At 39.1% G+C, this 21,519-nt stretch overlaps 2 protein-coding genes across 2 annotated transcripts; one reads left to right on the forward strand and one right to left on the reverse strand.

The window, feature by feature from the left end:
- Positions 1–6,396: 6,396 nt before the first annotated feature.
- gtf3aa (general transcription factor IIIAa) lies at positions 6,397–14,864 on the forward strand. Its single transcript, XM_079816180.1, has 9 exons — positions 6,397–6,595; positions 6,772–6,872; positions 9,498–9,594; positions 10,990–11,078; positions 11,244–11,317; positions 11,977–12,057; positions 12,144–12,373; positions 13,815–13,862; positions 13,997–14,864. Exons 1-9 carry the CDS (start codon positions 6,473–6,475, stop codon positions 14,330–14,332), a joined length of 1,179 nt encoding a protein of 392 aa, XP_079672306.1. The 5' UTR covers positions 6,397–6,472; the 3' UTR covers positions 14,333–14,864.
- On the reverse strand, positions 13,906–20,533 carry mtif3 (mitochondrial translational initiation factor 3). Its single transcript, XM_079816181.1, has 4 exons — positions 20,331–20,533; positions 17,813–18,288; positions 17,526–17,674; positions 13,906–14,713 (listed from the first exon to the last, which is right to left on the reverse strand). The coding sequence occupies exons 2-4, from the start codon at positions 18,285–18,287 to the stop codon at positions 14,477–14,479; spliced, it is 861 nt and encodes a 286-aa protein (XP_079672307.1). The 5' UTR covers position 18,288; positions 20,331–20,533; the 3' UTR covers positions 13,906–14,476.
- Positions 20,534–21,519: the final 986 nt, after the last annotated feature.

Here is a 21,519-nt window from a genome sequence, read left to right on the forward strand (position 1 = left end):
GTTGACCCCCTCCTGCTGCCATTCAACAAATTGAGACATGAACTGAATGCAACAGATAACTTCATCTTCAGGGGTTCACGTCGCATTGCACCTGTGTCATTACGTCATAGGTTGGTGATGCTCGCGCATGAGGGACACCAGGGCATTGTGCGCACTAAGCAACGACTGCGCAATCTATACTGGTGGCCGCGAATGGATGAGTCGGTCACGCGCGTTATTTCATCATGCCAACTATGTTAGGCTTCCGCCAAAACTGCTAAAGTACATTCTGCCCCACTTCAGCCTGTGCCCTTTCCTGCTGAGCCATGGAGAAAACTAGCATGTTAAGGATGTAATTGGTCCATTCAAGTCCGCTGCCTGGGATTGCTGCTATGCCCTTACTCTAATGGACTATCATAGCAAATGGCCTGAAGTTGCGTTCATGTCTTCAGTAAGTGCAAAACAAGTGATTAATTTCCTCACCTCCGTGTTTAGCCGTCATGGGAACCCGGAGTGCATAGTGACGGATAACGGGCCTCAATTAAAAGCTGCGGAATTCTCTGCTTTTCTTGAAGCGAGAGACATCGCTCATGTGCGCACTCCGGTATACCACCCAGCTGCTAACGGGGCAATTGAGCGCTTCCATAGAGTGCTCAAGAGTTGCATTCAGTCTGCAATAATTCAATCGCAACCGTGGAAAACGACGGTCACAGAATTTCTCCATGTCTATGGAGCAACTCCTCATTCCACTACTAGTGTGACTCCTTTTGAATTGCTGCATGGGAGAAAAATGCGCACTCGCCTTGATATCTTGCCCTCTCTATCTTCGGGAGCGCCTGCTGATGTTGCGCGCGATTGAATGCCAGCACAACAAGCTAAAATGAAGCAGTGGTTTGACACGAAGCGCAGAGCACGTCATACGCTTCTAAAACAAGGGGACAAAGTGCGTGTTAAGTTTCCGTGGCACGTACCAAAACGACACCCAAGATTTTCAGACCCAAAATAAATCAGAGAGCAAGTGGGGAAGGATACTTTTATTCTTTCGGACGGCAGGAAATGGCATGCGTCAAAACTGGCATTTTTTTCTCGTGGACCGACCCGAGCCGATGTGGCTGATTGGCTTATACATCCACCGCAGGAGCAGGTTCAGGTACACAGATCTGGGCTAGTAGTGGGTGAGGTATCCCCGAGGTGGTTAAAAGACTTTGTGCACTAAAAACGAACAAAATGTATATATATATATATATATATATATATATACAATTCGTTGTATTTGAAGCCTGCTGTTATATTGGATATTTTGTGAATTCTATATTTAGTAGTGCATTCAAAGTAAAGTAAGAAAGTGATTGCAAAGAAAAGAAACTGAGTTACAGATATATGTGTTATGGTAATTACTAAGGGAAAGGGTTCTTGAGTAAAAGGGGAATATGTTATGTCGTTGACACTAGGTGTCGCTGGGGAGTTAGAAAAGAAGAGGAAGATATGAAGAAGGGGAAGAGTAGAAGATAGACGTGGTTGTGCTGTTGCATGGAATGAGTTTAATGAATTAAAAGAGTATCCTGTTTCATCATACTTTTCGGTGTCTAATTTCATCTGTACAAGACAACACGTACCAATACTAAAAAAAAGTGACGTTTAAACACTGCAGATCACTGATTGCTCAGAGAGAATCGTCACTACCATTATATGCTTTTATGACAGTGATATAGCAATTGAGACCCTAAACACATTTCTAAATACAAGATTAGTTTACCCTTGTGCACCATCGAGCAAATCAAGTGATCGTCATCTGCGCTTTGTTATACAAGTGCCTAAGACTCTCTTGTTTTTAGCAGTATTTTGTTTTGCTGCCATAAGCCTCCTTTAAAACAAATTTATTCGTCTTGTAGTTAAAAACATCCACATGCCGAGAAGTAGAGGCGGCACAATTACAACGATCATTCTATAATCCCACCCACTTTAAAGCGGTGCCGACTGCAGTGGAAAACCAAACCGAGCCAAAGCGAGCCGAGCCGTACCGAACCGAGTCATACCACGCAGTGGAAACGCGAAGCAAGCTAAGCAAAGCCGTACCGTACTGTACCGAGCCATACCAAGCGTTACCACGCAGTGGAAAAGGAAAGCGAGCTAAGCCGAGCCGTACTGTACCGAGCCGTACTAAGTTACCACTGCGTGGTAATGCTCTTATAGAATATATGAGTGCCATTAGGAGACAAGATTACACTTCTTCAGTTTTTCATCATTTTGAGTCCGCATAACATTTTCTTTCTGACTTAAGTTTGAGCTGAAATTGCTAACCCCTACTGGATTGAATGATGAGATGAATCTTGCATGTTTTCTGTCATTTTTATTGTATTTTTAAAGGGATAGTTCACCCAAAAATGAAAATTTGACATTTATCTTCTTACCCCCAGGTCATCCAAGGTGTAGGTGTCTTTGTTTCTTCAGTAGAACACAAATGGAGATTTTGAACTTCAACTGTTGCTGTGTGTCAGTCATAGAATGCATGTCAATGGGGTCGAAAACACTTCCTGTGTGTGAGGTCTCTACACTAGATCGTGTACATTGACCTTCCTTTCCGGAAGTGCTGCGCTTTCAGGGCTGTTGGACATGGTGTTGTATTTGAGGTAAAAAATTATATAAATACTGTTTGTTTTATCACACAAACCGATCGTTTCGTGTCTTAAGACATTAAAGTCCCTGTAAAGGCAATTCTGAGATTTTTTTCTAAACACATTATAAATGTTAGAAATGTATTGCTGAAACAAATTACAAAGACTGTGAACTATGTAGTACTGAATTCAAAAGTTAGACCGTTAAACAGTTTTTCACCGTTGCTGTGTTCAGGATTTTCTGGGCGGGGCTAAAACCGTGGCTCGATGACGCACTGGAGCCACCGAGCCTGGCCCCTCCCCTAACACGATCATAACTAGAGCACATTCGCATCAGTTCGCCCGCTCGATCGTGAGTTACTGTCGGTGCTGTTAGTTACTATAGTCTACAACTTACAAAAAAGCTTACAAAACAAACACGATGATCAAGAAGAGGTGGATTAATTTTGTAAACAGCCATCTTGATGGAGAGCTGAGGATAACCACCGATGCCTGCCTCTGAGTCTGCAGTGACAATACACCGGATCGTTTTACAAACTTTCACCGGAGACAACGGGGATTCACTGATAATCCGCTGCAGAACCGACTATCACCCGCCCCGGCCTTAGTCCTCCCGTCCCGCCGACATCTGGTGCGTCGTGATCATAGACACTCGTGATCAGTGAGTGTTGTCTTGTATGCCACGGCAGCTTTCCCGCGAGAGGGCGTGGTTTCGGCGCCGACAGCGGACACACCCCCAGCGTTTGAGAGCAGAGAATGCTGCTAATTTTTTCAAGTTTTTAATAAGCTATTTTATGTACCTGGCTGATTTTTTAATGATTCAAATTTGGCTGGGTGGTTAATAACACATTTATCTGTGGTGTGAGAAACTCAGAACACATGTTTAGTTTTGACTTTACAGGCACTTTAATGTGTCGTCACGAGCCGCATGGATTAATTTGAAGTTGTCTGTGCATGTTTTTTTTACCCTAATAGAATTAGACCCCATTGACATGCATTCTATGACTGACACACAGCAACGGTTGAAGTTAAAAATCTCCATTTGTGTTCTACTGAAGAAACAAAGACACCTACACCTTGGATGGCCTGGGGGTAAGCAGATAAATGTCACATTTTCATTTTTGGGTGAACTATCCCTTTAAAAATATTATTATTATTTTGTGTGTGCGTGTGTGTGTGTGTGTGTGTGTGTGTGTGTGTGTGTGTGTGTGTGTGTGTGTGTGTGTGTGTGTGTGTGTGTGTGTGTGTGTGTGTGTGTGTGTGTGTGTGTGTTCTCTTCACTTCTGAATTTTTTCCCCCTCTCTGTATTGGTTTTGGTAATTACCACCTATTGATTAAGCTCATCTGGTAACAATTTGCAATTATGCCCATAAAGGAGTGTTGTTGCTGTTTGTTTCATGAGCATTGAAGAAAGCATGGGCTGAAACGTGGTAAACGTGTTAAATTAAAAACATATTTTCATAGACCCTTGTTTTGGTCTAAGTGTATGTTCCTCAGTGTGCGGACAACTTTTTGATCTACGCACCTATAACAGACTGGATTTTTCGAACAGACAAAATCCTTTTTGTATTCTGAAAAACCAGCCAAAGCAGGAGAAAAAGTAATTGAACGTGAGGTTGGAAAAGGTTTGCGGTGTAATGCTGCGTTCACACCAAACGCGAATAGAGCGTCAAAATCGCGTCTACCGCATCTAGTTGGACGCTTGAACATTTTGAATCCATTCGCACGTCCACAGTGAATTGGACGCGCATATAAATCGAGCGGTTGAAGCGAAATAGATGGGCGTTCAAGGCGCTCCAGGAGAAATATGTCATAAAACACCACTCTGCCTCTTTTCATTTTCATTAAAAATATATATTAAACATTAATAGCCACACAAATGTAATGTGGTCCAGGCAACTCCTATATTATCTTCACTGCATGTATGTTTAAATATCCTTAAAAAATGAAGTTATGAAACTTCTCTTTGCCCTCAGTCAAAACGATGTGGCAGACAACAAATTATAGATTCATGACACCAAAGATCGCCTGTTAGATCCACACAAGACAAACCACTACAGGACATCAGAGCCAGCGGCAAACGTCAGAAGGACTAGCCAAGGAAAGGCTGCTCTCACCGGGGTTATGAGCGCTGTGCGCCCTGTGATCGCCTGGATCTCACAACTCCAAAAACGCAGGATACATTTTTTTTAATGGGCGCTCTCTTTATAAATAAACCACAGATTTGCACTTTAAACAACTACATTCTCACCTGAAAAAGTCTTAAAACTACATTTTGTGACTCAATAGTAGTATTTTTAAATTATGCAGGGTTTCTCATCACGTCACTTTACCACGTGACCGCAGCGAGCAGGCTCCTGATTGGTTAACGCGGTGCGAATTGACGCCAAAGTAAAAAAAAATCAACTCGGGCGTCAGATGCGAATTCGCTTCAAATGCGTGAATGCACAAACAGCACCACTCGTGCAAGATGCTCAATTTGCGTCATTTGTGCGAACTGGACGCATGAATGAGGCAGAATCGTGTCCATCGCGCCGCGCGAAACGCGTCTATCGCGCCGCAGGACCTCAAGGCACGCGTCAACGCGCCTTTCCATTGACTTAACATGGAAATCACTCGCGCCAGACGCTCTATTCGCGTTCGGTGTGAACGCAGCATCAGGATTCTGCCTCAAGCTACGGCCCCGCCCCGCCCCGCTCTCGCCCACCCTGCTTGTCACAGTCATTAACATTTTACACAGCAGTGAAATTTCACAAATCTTGGTTCCATTTTTTTTTATCAATTCCAAAAACAAACAAAAAACTACTAGCCTAACTAATATAAAGTACAAACATGTTTGAAGTCAAGAAAACAGTTGTTAATAAAATAAGAGATATTAAACAAATTACAAGTGTTACCACAAATAAATTCAATAGAACAAAGATACAAATTAAAAAAAAAAAAATCAATTATGTCTAACAGTAGCCTACTATTGAGGAAAGAAAAAGGCTATTACATAAATGTAATAAAATTATCAAATGTAAAATAACGAGCTTATTATACAAGGAAATAATATTACAGATCTAGGCAAATGGGGTTGCTTATAGTTAAAAGAATGTCATGCACAATCATTTAGATTTATTTTTCACATTTTTGGTCACAAAATAATTAGTTTTGATGACACAAGTCAGTTTTGATGACTTTAATAAGTATCAATATTAAGCAATATTTAAAAAATGTTAGAATAATTAGACTCCCGACATGGACTGCATAAATACAGTAGAAAGATTAGAAGACGCTTTCTCTTCCTGACCCGAGTGAGGATTTATTTTTTTTCGTAAAAGATAGCTTCAGGGAGCGGCGTCAGCAATCATGCACTCTTTAGCGATCTTTAGATGCAGGGGCGTTTGCTTTTTTATTTATTTTTTAATTTTTTTTAAAGAGAAATGACAAGCACCCTAAAAATACACAGTCGCATGAATTATTGTAAATTATTAATTCACACAATGCCTTGTGGGTACCCAGGACGTTTCTAATACTGTTTCTAATATTATGTGTAGGCTACAATCTTACAGACTAGGATGAAGTCTACATTAACAAGGATTTGAGACAATTATAATGCATTATAATTCAGGATTCTGACAGTTTTCTTATTTTAAAGATGTGGCACTTCTCATCCAGTTCTGCAAACCCCTTTAGGTATGCCCTTCTAACACTAACCTCAAAACCCTCTTCTTTTGGTAGAGTAGGCGTTCCATAATTGCATCCATTCGTTGTTTAAGCTTTTGGCCTCATTGGCGTTCCGTACTGGATGCGTCATCGTAGTGTTGACGTTCGTTGTAACGTCAGTAGTTTCGTTGACGATGAAGGCGCACATGTGGTAGCTTATAGCCGAACATATGACAATGCCTGAAAAGAATGTTACACCCAGCGCGACATTTATTTGTTCCTTTCCTGACTGTGAAGCGTCCTACAACAAAGCATGGAAGCTAGAGGCGCATCTCTGCAAACATACAGGGGAGGTAAGTTGCGCGCAGGACCAACACGTGAGTGAAGATTGTGTGAATGAATCCCATATACTACAGGAAATAACACGGAAACGTTCTGAAAGCTGTTTTACATTGGATAAAAATAAATAAATTTAAACGGTATGACATTTGTAAGCAGTTTAATGTGAACGATACATTTTCTTTTGCAGAGGCCATTTAAGTGCGAGTATAAAGACTGCAGTAAATCTTTCTGCACGAAATATCACCTTGCTCGTCACACGCTGACACATACCGGCGACAGACCTTACATGTAAGTGAGTTTTCTTAAAGGGGTGGTAATAATTTAATTTCTTGTAGCCTTCAGTTAATGTTTATTTTATTTTAAGTGATTTTTTTAATGGTTTAAGTTAACGATAATAACCCTGTTCTGTGATTGCCTCCATAATGTCAAAATTTATGACAAACAAACAAAGTGCAGGTGTCTCATTAAAGAGGCAAGAAACTACTTGAATCCATATGTGAATTAATAGTATAGAATGCTTTAACGTTAAAAGGTAATGCAGGACAAATGAGCACAACACTTCAGCTACTATTAACTAATATGGAAACAAGCTTAAAGGGGTGGTAAAACACATTCTTTCGAAGGCTTTATTGTGTTTGTGGGGTGCACTGTAACATGTTCATGCTTCGTTTTTTTTTTTTTAAATCATTATTTTTCATATATTTGACCTTTACTCTACACTGCTCTGTCCCTCCTTGTAAAAACCATAGACAGTAAAAGAAATTGACAGAGCGACTCCATAGACTTCAACGGGGAGAATTGAAGTCAGGTAGAAGCACTCACTTCCTGATGGCTGATGTACTGCGCAGCCTCAGACTGAGCTTGACGACGTAGATGTGACGTGATCAGCCTGTCCGACAGTGGCAAGTCTTCTAGTAGTTGTGCAACGTAAAATCTGAATCACCGAATCTTGCAGAGACAGAGAGAGTGAGCAGGAGCAACTTTTGATGAATGAAGCAGGATCTGCAACATCTCTATCTGCATTTATGCCTCCACGTCCCCCCGATTGCCTCATAGACAGTAAAAGATTGCCTACGGGCTTCTCCTCGGGTCTATACGGTAATTTGCTCAACAGTGCGACACAGTCGCGTGGTTATGACGCAATTGTTAGCCTATATTTTACAAAAACAGCTTCAACGGGGTGATAGTGTAAGATACAAGGTAATGGAGCCTTTTATACATTGTCGTGTTTGTTTAGAAATAAACAATGGACGAATGGAGTCTTTAAACACCTCAGATGTAAAGATATTCACTGTCAAAGTGAGGCCAAAATGAATGGGAGTCAATGGGATGCTAACAACAGGTGATGGCTTGGTTAGCAATGGCCGCGCCTATGGGTGGTATGCTTTCCGGGGGCTGGGCTACCCCCTTGTAAAAACGGTCTGATGGTTTCCGGGTTGTATGAAGCCAGTCACTCAAAAATACGCAATGGGCTCAGATTGGTTAGCTGGCCCAGTGTGTTGTGATTCGCTAACCGCCTAGTGCATGTTTGTCGGAAAGTCACGCCCCTTACCTTTACCGGTAGACTGTGCTTTGGGTAGTAAAAGAAACAATTGCGTCAATAAAACCATACCAATCTGAGCCCGAATCAGACCCAGAACATTTTAGTGAAGATGATCGAGCAGAACCTGTTCATTCCTCAAGAGTAAAGACTGCAGATCTATAGTGAACGCTACTGAATGGCACCGTTACTTTTGTATTTTTAGAATGATTATAACCAAATATCTGTCGCAAGAACTATTAACCCAAAACGAACACTAAACATTGGCTTTACTAGTAGCCAAATCAAACACAGAACCATGTTTAGCAAGCCTGTAGATAAACAATACATACAAGCTCTAATCAAAGAATAATTTACACTAATTCCAAGTTTGCTGTTGAGATTAACGTTAGAGTTTGTAACATTAGGTGTTCGTCGGATAACGTTAAGTATGAATGAGCATTTAACAAACTGGTTTGCAGAACAGCGCTGTCATCTGTTTACTTCCTTGCTACAACGTACAATTAAAAATGAGGACTATTACAGGAAAACACATCGACGAAAAATAAATCATACTTACAGGTTGTGGCCCGTAAACAGCTTCTGTTTTTAAATCCATCTTTCAGGACAAGCCGCTGTGCGAATCCTTCATTGAACTCGCGAAGATTGTGGAAGTTTTCCTCCATGAAATGTGGAGCAGGAGCCGTGCGCGCCCCCGTCGTACATGATTCACACTGGCAGTGTTTGTCTCGTGAATTGCAAATACAGACGAATATTGTCCATTATGTCACATTTTCCAGTCTTCTCCTCTGACCCCTGTCTGTCTCGTGCTTTGATTTATGATGGGCAGCATATATCTGCTTGAAATGCGACCTGTTCCCCTCTGTCTCATACACACATGCATATAAAATGCTGTATGTTAAACGCACTGCAACGCATCCCCGTCCCAAGGAAGGCTGAGCAAAGCAAGTACCCCAGACCTGCAATCCGGATGAAAATAACAGCGTTTCGTCGGCATTGCGGCAACAACACTCCAGCCTACTAACCACAACAACACAGCGATACAAAATGGCCTCGCCCCCCTTAATCTCGGAGGAGGGGTTTATGTAAATATTGGGGCTGGTGATGTCACCAGCCCTGGAGGAATGTCTGTAGTCCCTACCGGCCGTTTGCTGTAGTCCTTAGAAATTGATTTCTTTAAAAGCAAATATCTCCCTTTGCTTTAAACTTTGAACGTTTTAACTTTGCAGATGTTGTTTATGCTCAAGCAGCAACATTACATGCTAGCTAAAGTTAGAATAGTGAAATTGTGGTTTACCACCCCTTTAAGCGTAAGTTTAATAGGATGGCATTGGCAAACTGCTGTCATTTACTAGTGCAATGTATGTTAACAGCTGCACGGAGGACGGATGCAAAAAAGGATTCACCACAAACACCAACTTGAAGAAACATATTTCACGTATTCACAGACACGAGACAAAACAGTACATAGTAAGTAAAAGTAAACCCATTTAGCCACAAACACAAAGTAGCATGGTATTCCTGAAGACTGAATAATACTCAGATGGCTATATTCAGTTATATATAACAGTGGCATCCAATACAAAACAACACTGGCTGAAACAATATTTAGTACAAATATTTTTATACTTTACTTTAGTGTGAAGTAGGAAGTGACAGTTCTGTCAACTGACTCCATACTCTCTCACACTAGCCTTTATTATTGAGCACTGGTGTATAAATATTATTTCATTGTGTATAATAATCATTCAGTTTTCAGTAGCCTACCATTATTTTATAATAGTATTACCATCACTGTATAATACCATTAATTTAATTGTAATTACTCACCCTCATGTCGTTCCAAACCCGTAAGACTTTTGTTCATCTTCGGAACACAGATGAAGATCTTTCTGATGAAATCTGAGAGCTTTCTTTCCCTACGTTGACAGCTACACAACTACCACTTTGACGCTTCAAAAAGTTCATAAAGAGATTGTAAAACTAATCCAAATGAATTGAGCGGTTTAGTCAAAATTTTCTGTAGAGACTTGATCGCTTTATATGATGAACGGATTGAATTGAGTCTTTTATTCAAATTTAAACATTGATCAGCGAAAATAAACAGAAGCTCAACCAAACAAGCGAGAACAAACCTCTTGCAGAAGCTCAAATGTGATGTGTAACACTAGAATGAACCTCATTGGTTCTTGAGGAAGCTCAAAAGTGATGCGTAACACTAGAATGAACCTCATTGGTTCTTACAGAAGCTCAAACGTGCTGCGTAACACGAGAATGAACCTCATTGGTTCTTGAGGAAGCTCAAAAGTGATGTGTAACACGAGAATGAACCTCATTGGTTCTTGAGGAAGCTCAAAAGTGATGCGTAACACTAGAATGAACCTCATTGGTTCTTGAGGAAGCTCAAATGTGCTGCGTAACACGAGAATTAACCTCATTGGTTCTCACATGCCTAGCGAACATGCTTGAGTTTCCACAACTGATATGTGCACCAATAAATGTTTATATGTGAATAAAAGCCTAAATTCAATCTGTTCATCATATAAAGCGATCGAGTCTCTTCAGAAAATTTGGACTAAACCGCTCAATTCATATGGATTAGTTTTACAATCTCTTTATGAACTTTTTGAAACGTCAAAGTGGTAGTTGTGTAGCTGTCAATGGAGGGACAGAAAGCTCTCAGATTTCATCAAAAAGATCTTCATCTGTGTTCAGAAGATGAACGAAAGTCTTATGGGTTTGGAACGACATGAGGGTGAGTAATTGACCAAATGTTAATTTTTGGGTGAACTATCCCTTAAAGGGCTGTGAGTATGTCATGAATTTGTGTTGTTGTTTAAATAGTAATAATAATGTTTGTTTTAGTGTACATTTGAAGGATGTGGCAAAGCATTCAAGAAGAATAACCAGCTGAAAACCCATGAGTGTACACACACCCAGCTGCTTCCGTTCTTGTAAGACTTTTTCCACTGGTTCGTCTTATGTCTCCTTGTTTTTTTGTCATTAATTGAAGTCTTTCTCAGTAAACTAACATAATACAACACTTGAATTAGAACTGAGTGTGTCTGATTCCTTTCATTTGATGTTGTGTAACATCCTCCAATGTCTCTGATCATCAGGTGCCCGCATGAAGGCTGCGGGAGACGTTTTTCACAGCGTGATAAACTCAAGCGCCATGAGAAGGTCCACAATGGTAGGTTCTCTTCTTGTTCTGTAGTTCATTAAGGAATAGTTCAGTGGTTAATTCCAAACCTGTATGACTTTCTTTTCTGTTGAACGTGAGGTGAATTTTTGAAGAAAACCCTGGCCTCTCCAGAAAAAGAAAAAAAAATATGCAATAGGTTATCAACCTTATTTTAAAGTAAGAGCAGGCCGTTTGTAACACTAATGTGCGAGGCTTCCGGTGTCATTCACTTCCACTTATTTTAGCTCTACAAAGGCAGTTTTGCTGCTTGATATTGCAAACTGTATTGGTATTTATCATAATTGAATTTATTTTAGTAATCATAAACACACTGGTATGTAGCACAAACAGGCTCACTATTTACTGCACTTTGTTAGTCTTCTAGGCATTAACCTATTGAGGCTAAAGAATCAGAAGTCTGGTACATTCACGGGAAATGGCTTATTTCTGCATTGCAAAATAAAGTGTACAGTCTCCTGATCCCCAATAGCTTTATGAGAGGAACAGATCGAAACTTGGATTTGATGCTGTTTTAACAAGTAAAAATGTCTGCATATTTGAATGAATTACAAAGTGCTTTTTGTGGCTCTTTAAGATGTGCATCACCCTACCTTTCATGAGATAAATCAAATCACACCGTCTTGATTAAATGCACATTTCTTTTGCAGGCTATTCTTGCACAGCTGCGGGCTGCTCATTTGTGGGAAAGAACTGGACCGAGATGACAAACCACAACAAAGTTCATATAGGTAAGCCTTATAGCCTAACAATAGCATGCAACATCACAGGAAGTTACAAAATGTAACTTGGGTGTGTGTTTTGTGTGTGTGTGCAGTCAGGGTACAGTGTGATCAGTGTAAGAAAACATTCAGGGACAGCTGGTTCCTGAAGCAGCATCAGCACGTTCACTCTAAAGAGCGCGTGGTGTTCCACTGCCCCAGAGATGGATGTACCCGCTCGTACACCACTGCATTCAATCTGCAAAGCCATATCCTGTCCTTCCATGAAGAGCAGCGCCTCTTCATCTGTGCTCACCCTGGCTGTGGCAAGTCCTTTTCCATGAAGGTAACGGTGCTTTCCTATCATCCGCCTCACTAACTAATCGGGGTGTAACGATACACTCAATTCATGATGCAATACAAAATCACAATACTGAACTTTCAATACAATACCATCACAATATTTGAAGCCCAAATAGTGTTTTATTAATTATTTGTATTATTATATATAGTAGTTTAATGTAGTAATGTCACTAAAATAATATAAATATATATATATATAAAAATACACACCGATCAGGCATGACATTATGAAGTGAATAACACTGATTATCTCTTCATCAGGGCACCTGTTAGTGGGTGGGATATATTAGGCAGCAAGTGAACATTTTGTCCTCAAAGTTGATGTGTTAGAAGCAGGAAAAATGGGCAAGCGTAAGGATTTGAGCGAGTTTGACAAGGGCCAAATTGTGATGGCTAGACGACTGGGTCAGAGCATCTCCAAAACTGCAGCTCTTGTGGGGTGTTCCCGGTCTGCAGTGGTAAGTGTCTATCAAAAGTGCTCCAAGGAAGGAACAGTGGAGAACCGGCCACAGGGTCATGGGCGGCCAAGGCTCATTGATGCACATGAGGAGCGAAGGCTTGCCCGTGTGGTCCGATCATACAGACGAGCTACTGTAAATCAAATTGCTCAAGAAGATAACGCTGGTTCTGATAGAAAGGTGTCAGAATACACAGAGCATCTCAGTTTGTTGCGTATGGGGCTGCATAGCCGCAGACCAGTCAGGGTGCCCATGCTGACCCCTGTCCACCGCCTAAAGCGCCAACAGTGGCACGTGATCATCAGAACTGGACCACGGAGCAATGGAAGAAGGTGGCCTGGTCTGAGGAATCACGTTTTCTTTTACATCACGTGGATGGCCGGGTGCGTGTGCGTGGCTTACCTGGGGAACACATGGCACCAGGTGCACTATGGGAAGAAGACAAGCCGGTGGAGGCAGTGATGCTTTGGGCAATGTTCAGCTGGGAAACCTTGGGTCCTGCCATCCATGTGGATGTTACTTTGACACGTACCACCTACCTAAGCATTGTTGCAGACCATGTAAAACCTTTCATGGAAACGGTATTCCCTGGTGGCTGTGGCTCTTTCAGCAGATAATGCGCCGCCACAAAGCAAAAATGGTTCAGGAATGATTTGAGGAGTCCCAACAGTGAGAATATTACAGTTGAATGTCAAGTCATTTCAGGACAGCCTTTCTCAGCCATGTCAAGACGTGTCTGGCTTGACTGCGTGTTATGAAGTGCATTAAAGACTTTCAGATTTTCACTGTATCTTCCATTTCACTCTCTTCTCATATTTCTTAATACTTCAATAATATTAATTTTAGGAAGCTCAGTTGTCTTTATTTGTGGACATGTAAAATATTCAGGATTTGCAATGAAATCGGTGTACTGTAAGAACTCTTAAAATATGATTATCTAATTATTTATTTTATTTTTTGCCACAGCAAAGTTTACACCGCCATGGTGTGGTTCATGATCCGGAAAAGAAACAGGTAACTACTTATTGATCACATGAAACTGATTTTTTTTTTTTTTGACTTGGTCTTTAGGTTGTAACGGAGTTGTTGATGTAATATTTAGGGAAGCAAAAGGTGTTGAAAATAACTGCTCTCTTTGTCTCTTTCAGCTGAAGCCCCGCCCAAAACGTTCCATGGCATCCCGTCTGAGTGGTCACAAACCAAAAAAGAAACGTCAAGCAAAAAGTTCACATTCAGATAAATCTTCAATGCCACATATTAGCCAGCCAGAGTCTACTACAAATCCTCAATCAATAGGTCAGCTGCAATCGTTCAGCTCTGAAAGTTTTACAATTCTAAAAGGTGACATCCCAGAAACCTCCTCCCAGAGTTTGAAAGAGCCCATAAAATCTGAGAGCATTGTCAGAAAATCTAAATCCATTTATTCTGAGCTCAACAACACTGCAAATCCAGTGGTCCACCTTTTAGAACCCCTCTTATTGTAGAGTCCAATGGTCAGCACCCAGCAATCAATTTCCAGTGAACCCAAAAGTTTTCATTTCACCCAACAGGGCATTTTTGGAGATTTGCTCCAAAGTAAATATGCCACTGTAGAAAAATATACGTTTGCATTGAAAGTTGCATAGATTTTATTGTTGCTTTAAGTCTTTTGGCTCCTCTGTAGAGGAGTTACCAGGAGATGTTGGTGTCTCAAAGTCCGCTTTTAAGTTCTTGTTCGAAGTCTCTGCTTCCTTTTTCTGCAGTTCTTTAGCAGAAGCAAGCCGAAGGACACACATGGCAGCACGGCCCCCACGAACCACAGAGGGTTTTGATACAAAGCCAATGGGCACTGATATCCTCTCCACCATCTGATTTAAGACTTTGTCCTGTTTAGGAAAAAAAGAAGAAAATCCTGAAATCTAGGTACCATTGAATTGTACCTGTGTTCATTTTCAAAACATTTTACCGTTTAATTGCTTGCAAATTTAAATGTATACAATGGATTTATGTTTAAATAAACGAATTATGTAAACTTGGATCACTGTTTCAAATCCCAATATTTCCAGTATTTAAGCATGGGATGTATCCTACTTTTCAAGGAATGTTCCAGGGTCAATACAAGCTCTATTGACAACATCTGTGACATGTTAAAAGCCAGCAAAAGTCATGCAATTACAATGAATTCTATGCCACAAGACACAATGTAGTGGATCAAACACACATTTCTAGCCACAAGTCCTGACAAATTGTATAAACTAACCAAAATTGATGCAATACTGTTCATATCGATATACAGTAGTTTGATACGAGCACATCTGAATAATTGTGGAGGACAGAGTGAGCTGCTGCGGAAAGTGCATAATACAATTTGTACTAAACATGTGACATGCTTTATATTAAGGGGCTTAAAAATAACTTGTAAGATATAGTTCATTTATAGTTTAGCGTGGCTTGCCCCAATACTTGTGCAGTTTAATGTGTTTGAGATGTGGTGTTGTCCTCAGTGCGCATTTCACAGGGATATTTTCCATCAGTAAATGTAAGAACGTTTTGAAAATATTTCCATTTTGGTGTCAGGAGTGGACAAGCTAAACTTCACAGAACGAGCGCCGCCACGTATGCGCGCCAAACAGACAGAGCGCAACAGAATAGGAGCGCCATAAATCTGACTAAAATATAAATTTTGCTCAAATATTTGTTGTTTGACATTAAATGTGCCATATGTAGAATTTAAAACCGACAAGTAAGTGTATAATAACAGTACCTGTAAAGTGACTACTGTATTTGGGCAATCAAATGTAGGTTAATAACCTATCATTTTAAATTTTGCTTATGTTTCAAGTTACATTTAAACAGCAACAATTTACTAAAAACAAACATTGCATTTTTTGCGTGCAGACGACATTGTCAAAACGATCCTCGTTCAAACAAATGGGCGAAAATGATTATAAACGCTATTCTGCTGCCAGGCCAGTAGTTGGCGGTCACTTAGTAAAGAAAAACTATGCGTCTATTACTGAACACGTAATTCACATGTCTTCATTTTCACAAATTCACAATTTTGTAATTTATACAGAGATAACGGTATCATTTTCAAAAACTTGCACTTTGAAACCCGTTTTCAAAGTTTGCATTTTCAGGCAACAGTCAAAATGCATAAAAAGTTTTGAGTTGTATACGGACCCTTAAAGGGATAGTTCACCCAAAAATGAAAATTAACCCATGATTTACTCACCCTCAAGTCATCCCAGGTGTATATGACATTCTTTCAGACTAATATAATCGGAGTTATATTTAAAAAGTCCTGGCTAATCCCAGCTTTATAATGGCAGTGAATTGTTGTGTACGGCAATCCGCCGGAATTTAGTTATTTTAGTCTATAAAGTTTTAAATATGGATATTTTTCTTACACAAAAGCGCCACTTCGCTTCAGAAGGCCTTTATTAACCCCCCGGAGCCGTGTGGAGCAGTTATATGATGGATAGATGCACCATTATGGACTTCATAAACGAGGCAACAATTCATTGCCATTATAAAGCTTGTAAGAGCCAGGACTTTTTTAATATAACTCTGATTTTATTCGCCTGAAAGAAGAAAGTCATATACACCTAGCATGACTTGAGGGTGAGTAAATCATGGGCTAATTTTCATTTTTGGGTGAACTAACCCTTTAAGCTTGATACATACTCTGCAAGAACAAAGACATTTGTTTTTTTTCTTGAGGTGGCATGGCAAGAACAAAGTTCGTTCTGGGCAGGACATTCCATACTTCACGAGAAAAGCTGGTGCCGAACATTTCCGTTTCTCCACATTAACCACGTCCACTTTAAATTTCTGACCAAATCACACAATAATTCTCGGACACCCACAAGAAAAATGATGTGTCGAGAACAAAAATGAAAAAAAATAATAATTCTCGCAACCCTGGGAGTGAGAACTATTGTCTCTGTTCTTGCAGAGTATGTAATGGCCTTTAGACTGTAATGTTGTTAAAATGTAATGTGATTTTAACCTTTTTTTTTGCACATAATATATAGCATAGAATACATGGTTACATTCACTATATTTGTTTTCATAACCTTCAGTATGAACATTGTTTGTAGGACAACATTGGGACGAATGTGAAAACTTTTTCAATTTTGTTTTTAAACCAAATAGAAAAAGTAGAAAATACAGAGATATGATTTTTTTGGCCATATCGCCCAGCTCTATAACATGCTAGTAGAACTAAATAATTAACTAGTATATTGCTTTACACTAGAATGGTAGTCTCACAGCTCAAATAACTCACATTTTGTATAGAAGAATTAATAGAAGTGATATGAAACTATGAGCTGCGTATTTTGGCTGACAACACACAGCAGAGCATATCAGGTGTGAAGACACTTTCCAGGATCTTCACCCTCTCTGCTGAAAAAACCTGACATGTTGTTAGCTCTTATAAAACTGTTCCTCATTTGTTAGTCACTTTGCATTAAAGCGTCGGCTAAATATAAAATAGGATAAATAGTCTCGTAAACTCATCCCATAGACTTCTATCAAAAGCATATTACTGCTATTACTCCGTTTACAAGCTCAGGGACGAAACACTAGTCATAAAACTTGTTCTGAACCTGGAACATTTACCTCGAAACTTTCTTTGTGCGAACATTATTCACTTTAAACAACACAAGCATAGAAATGGGATGGTTTCCATACCAGTGGTGTGCCTCTGTCAGTTCCTGCTTTTATAGTGAGTCGGATGTGGTTCTTCTTTTCCAGCCAGCTGACAACTTGCCGCAGTTTAGTATCTAAATCATGAAGGGAAATATCTGAGGAGAAACTGAGCTCCTTTGATTGGACAGGCCCTGCAGGTAGACCAAAAAGATGCGAGGTTCGGTTTAATATGAAATGTCTATTTCTTTAACAAACACTATGCAAATGACTCTGGATCTCACAGTACACTTACAATATCTCACTTACTATATGGCATGAATGAAACGCACCTTTCTTGGCTTTCTGTTCGTCTCTAAGTTTCATCTGCTCTTCGTGGATCTGTTTCCCTTTCATCAGTCTGTATAATGGAGGATCACAATTGTCATTTATGGCAACAAGCTTCAGCCCTGTTTGGTCCATCAGTCGTATCACTTCGGCACGGTGCATCATACCCAAATCCTCACCATCCTCACCCAGTAACTGTATGTGGCGCTGGCCAATCTTCCTGCCCACGCTGCCAAAAGTGACTCGTGCTTTCGGGTCCAGCTTTTTAGTCTCCTTCTGGATATCTGTCATGTCTCTGCTTCCACTCTCAGTGTCTGTGGAGAAGGGCATACATAGCCAGGGCGGGACAATATGGCTAGCCCATGTTGGCCTGAGGGTTAATGGTTTGGTTGCCAGTGGTAAGCTGACCAGGCTGATGGGTCGACGAGGACTGCGGCTCAGTGCCTGACTCAAAACAAACCTCAGAATACCCAGAGACATCCTAGAAGACAGTGTGGTGGATGTTACACAGATGTGTTAATGAAATACAGCACAAATAACAATACTTAGCCTGATGTCAATCATTCATTAACCACTTCAGTCATAGCCGACTCTTGGTGATGCAGGTTCAAGGGTAGGTCTCCAGGTCTTTCCCCAACCCTTACATGGCTTGGTACTCACACACACATATACATATGCATGCACATACATACACACACACAGTGTTGGGGAAAATTACTTTGAAAAGTAATGCATTACAATATTGCGTTACTCCCTTAAAAAGTAACTAATTGAGTTACTTAGTTACTTTTTAAGAAAAGTAATGCGTTACGTTACTTCTGCGTTACCTTTTCTCACCTGGGCTGGGCTTGTTTTTGTTTATAACAAAAAGTTCTATTTTTGTGCAACGGTAAAGATCTCTTCATACCAAAATTGAAATAATAAGCCCCAGGCTGAGGTAAAAATGCAAATTCACGCATGAACAGTAGAGGGCGCAGCTCTGCAGTGCTGCTATTCTGGATATTAGAAGAAGAGGATGCAGGAGAAAAAAGTTTTACCAATAAAAACTAAAAATCTAGTAATTTTCATCATCAAAGGTCAGCAGCAAGACATTGGTAAATTAAATATAAAGGTAGATTATGCATAAAAATAGTTGTTTTATTTAACATTTAATTATTGGAGGTTTGCATAGTACTCTGATTTTGCATTTGACTGATTTTATTCATTTTGAGGAGTACTGAATCTTTATTGTGCAAGTGAGATAAATAAATGCTCACATTTAGTCTAGAACTACGATAACCATCATGTTTACACACAACGCCTCTGCACTTATTTTTCTCAACATGGGGGCAGGAGAGCTGTCAGTCAAATTCATGTGAAAAAGTAACTTGTGTTACTTTTTTGAAAAAGTTACTCAGATATTTTGTTGTAAATTTGAAAAGTAATGCGTTACTTTACTAGTTACTTGGAAAAAGTAATATTATTACGTAACTCAAGTTACTTGTAATGCGTTACCCCCAACACTGCACACACATGGGTAGTTGATAAATAAGCTTTTTGGGGTTTGTTTTGTTTTTGTAAAACACCACTTTTGAAGAAAAAAATGCATATTGTTTTGTAGTGTGAAGTCTGATGTTTGAGGAAATATAAGGGTCACTAACTTTGTCAATTCTTTCACTGTTTTTTGAAAATGTTTACTGAAATGTGTCCTATGGTGTGACATTGAAATAATTAAGAATATAGGGGTGTCACACCAAAGGACAACAGAAATTAACACGTTTATAGTGGTTCCAGAAATGTTTAATATTTGAACAATGCTGACAAAATCTTACCATGTGCACATGTCATGGGCTTCACAGTAACATGACCTTCAATGGGGTCCTTCAACTAATTAAACTTGTCAATGGAATTGCCCGATTTAAAAATCAGGATATGGTGTCACAGCGGAGGACATGGTTCCTACACTTTTAGAAAAATATGGATGAGAATTTTTTACTGAAATGGACACTTGTAAAATTATGCCTGAGGTATTTATTAACATGTGTATGATTTTCTTTTAAATGTATAAAAGTTTTAATTTATTGAACCATGCTTGAGACAGTGGCTCAACTTTGAGCTTTCAGATTTGGCTCAAAAATGTAAAACAATATAAAGACAAGGCAGTTTGTATATGAATAGGTCCATGTAAGACAAATACATGTTAAACCATTTACTGCATTTTAAATAATGACAAAACTAATCATATTCATTTTATCCAGTGTGAAAATGCCATGTCACGTCAACAACCCACATACATGCATATACATACATACACACAAACACACACATATAACTACTTCAAACACCTACGTACAGTTTAGCAATGCCAATATATATTCTTAATAAAAGCAAATGAGATGTGGACAAAATTGATGAAACGAAACAAACACGTATTCATATAAAACATGCAAGATTTACTCAAAACGGACAAAACAGAAACAGAGGTTGTTCCTCCGTTGTCATAGTTTTTGACAGATTATGGTCCATTAGATTTGAACTACTTACACTAGAGTGGGACGGAACGACGCTGAGGACGAAGTAAGTGGATCAGTATCAGTCAGGTCAAGATTTCAAGACAAACATCTGTATCATAAACACAAAATCTGCCTTCGGAATAAATACAACTAGAAAGACAAGTGACTTTTCTGACTGATAAACGAATCTTGGCGCACGCGTGTGACGTCACGCCAACGCGCCGCTGCTGCTGTGTAAAATGTTTTAGGAATCTTAAAGCTCCTAAGACGATAAACTTGTTTCAACTTTTTTATTTATTTCATTAAGGTTTTCTGTTATGTTTCTATTTTGTTCTGTGTGTGTGTATATATATATATATATATATATATATATATATATATATATATATATATATATATATATATATATATATATATATATATATATATATATATATATATATATATATATATATATATATATATATATATATAAGCTATATGTAACGTGTATCTATATGTGCATATGTATTTGATGTTTTGCTTTAATTTTCATTTCATTGTATGTAACTTTTTACTTATTTTTTTACTATATACTTGTATTTTTGATACCTTGGCATTAATAATCGTTTAAAAAAATGAAAGTGTTTTAGGAGTCTTCTGGAGAAGAAAAAAAAAAGGAATCCAACATTGCTTAATAGAACAAATTTGATTTCTCAGTTCCTTTGGAAGATATAAAATATGGCATGAAAAAACATTACATTTCCCGATTAAGAATAAAAGTTTTTAAATAGTTTTAATGGTGGTATTCGGTACCTTTTGGCCATCAGAAAATGTAATCAGAAAATGAAAATCCAAATAAATGTTTGTGTAGTCATGATAGGGTGATGTAAAACATTTGAAAATAAATATTCTGGTCAAGTTCAGGAACATAAATTTAACCATTTATTAAACTAAATAAATTAAATGGAAGATCAAAAATGTCCACCCTGTTATGGACAGATACAAATGCCTAAAAGGGTTTTAGTTTGTGTGTTTGCTGATTTTTAGGGCCTGAGCACCATCGTTGCGAGGACTCAATTGGAATTGCTCTGTTTATTATTATTATTTTTATTATTATTATTATCCGAAAAGGATCGCATTTTTGAGGGCCTAAACATGCTCAAAAACTCACACGGCTCAGAACTGGCAAAAATTTACATCTGATATGGGTTTCATATGAAATTATTATAAAAAATAAT

Source organism: Gobio gobio (genome assembly GCF_949357685.1).
Source record: "Gobio gobio genome assembly, chromosome: 4".
Classification (NCBI taxonomy): domain Eukaryota; kingdom Metazoa; phylum Chordata; class Actinopteri; order Cypriniformes; family Gobionidae; genus Gobio; species Gobio gobio.

Coding starts and splice junctions, on each gene's coding strand:
- gtf3aa (XM_079816180.1), top strand. CDS start 6,473: ATGACAATGCCTGAAAAGAATGTTACACCCAGCGCGACATTTATTTGT. Junction 6,596..6,771: donor TCTGCAAACATACAGGGGAG/GTAAGTTGCGCG, acceptor TTTCTTTTGCAG/AGGCCATTTAAGTGCGAGTA. Junction 12,374..13,814: donor GCAAGTCCTTTTCCATGAAG/GTAACGGTGCTT, acceptor TTTTTGCCACAG/CAAAGTTTACACCGCCATGG.
- mtif3 (XM_079816181.1), bottom strand. CDS start 18,287: ATGTCTCTGGGTATTCTGAGGTTTGTTTTGAGTCAGGCACTGAGCCGC. Junction 17,675..17,812: donor CGAACAGAAAGCCAAGAAAG/GTGCGTTTCATT, acceptor GTCTACCTGCAG/GGCCTGTCCAATCAAAGGAG. Junction 14,714..17,525: donor CTGACAGAGGCACACCACTG/GTATGGAAACCA, acceptor TTTCCTAAACAG/GACAAAGTCTTAAATCAGAT.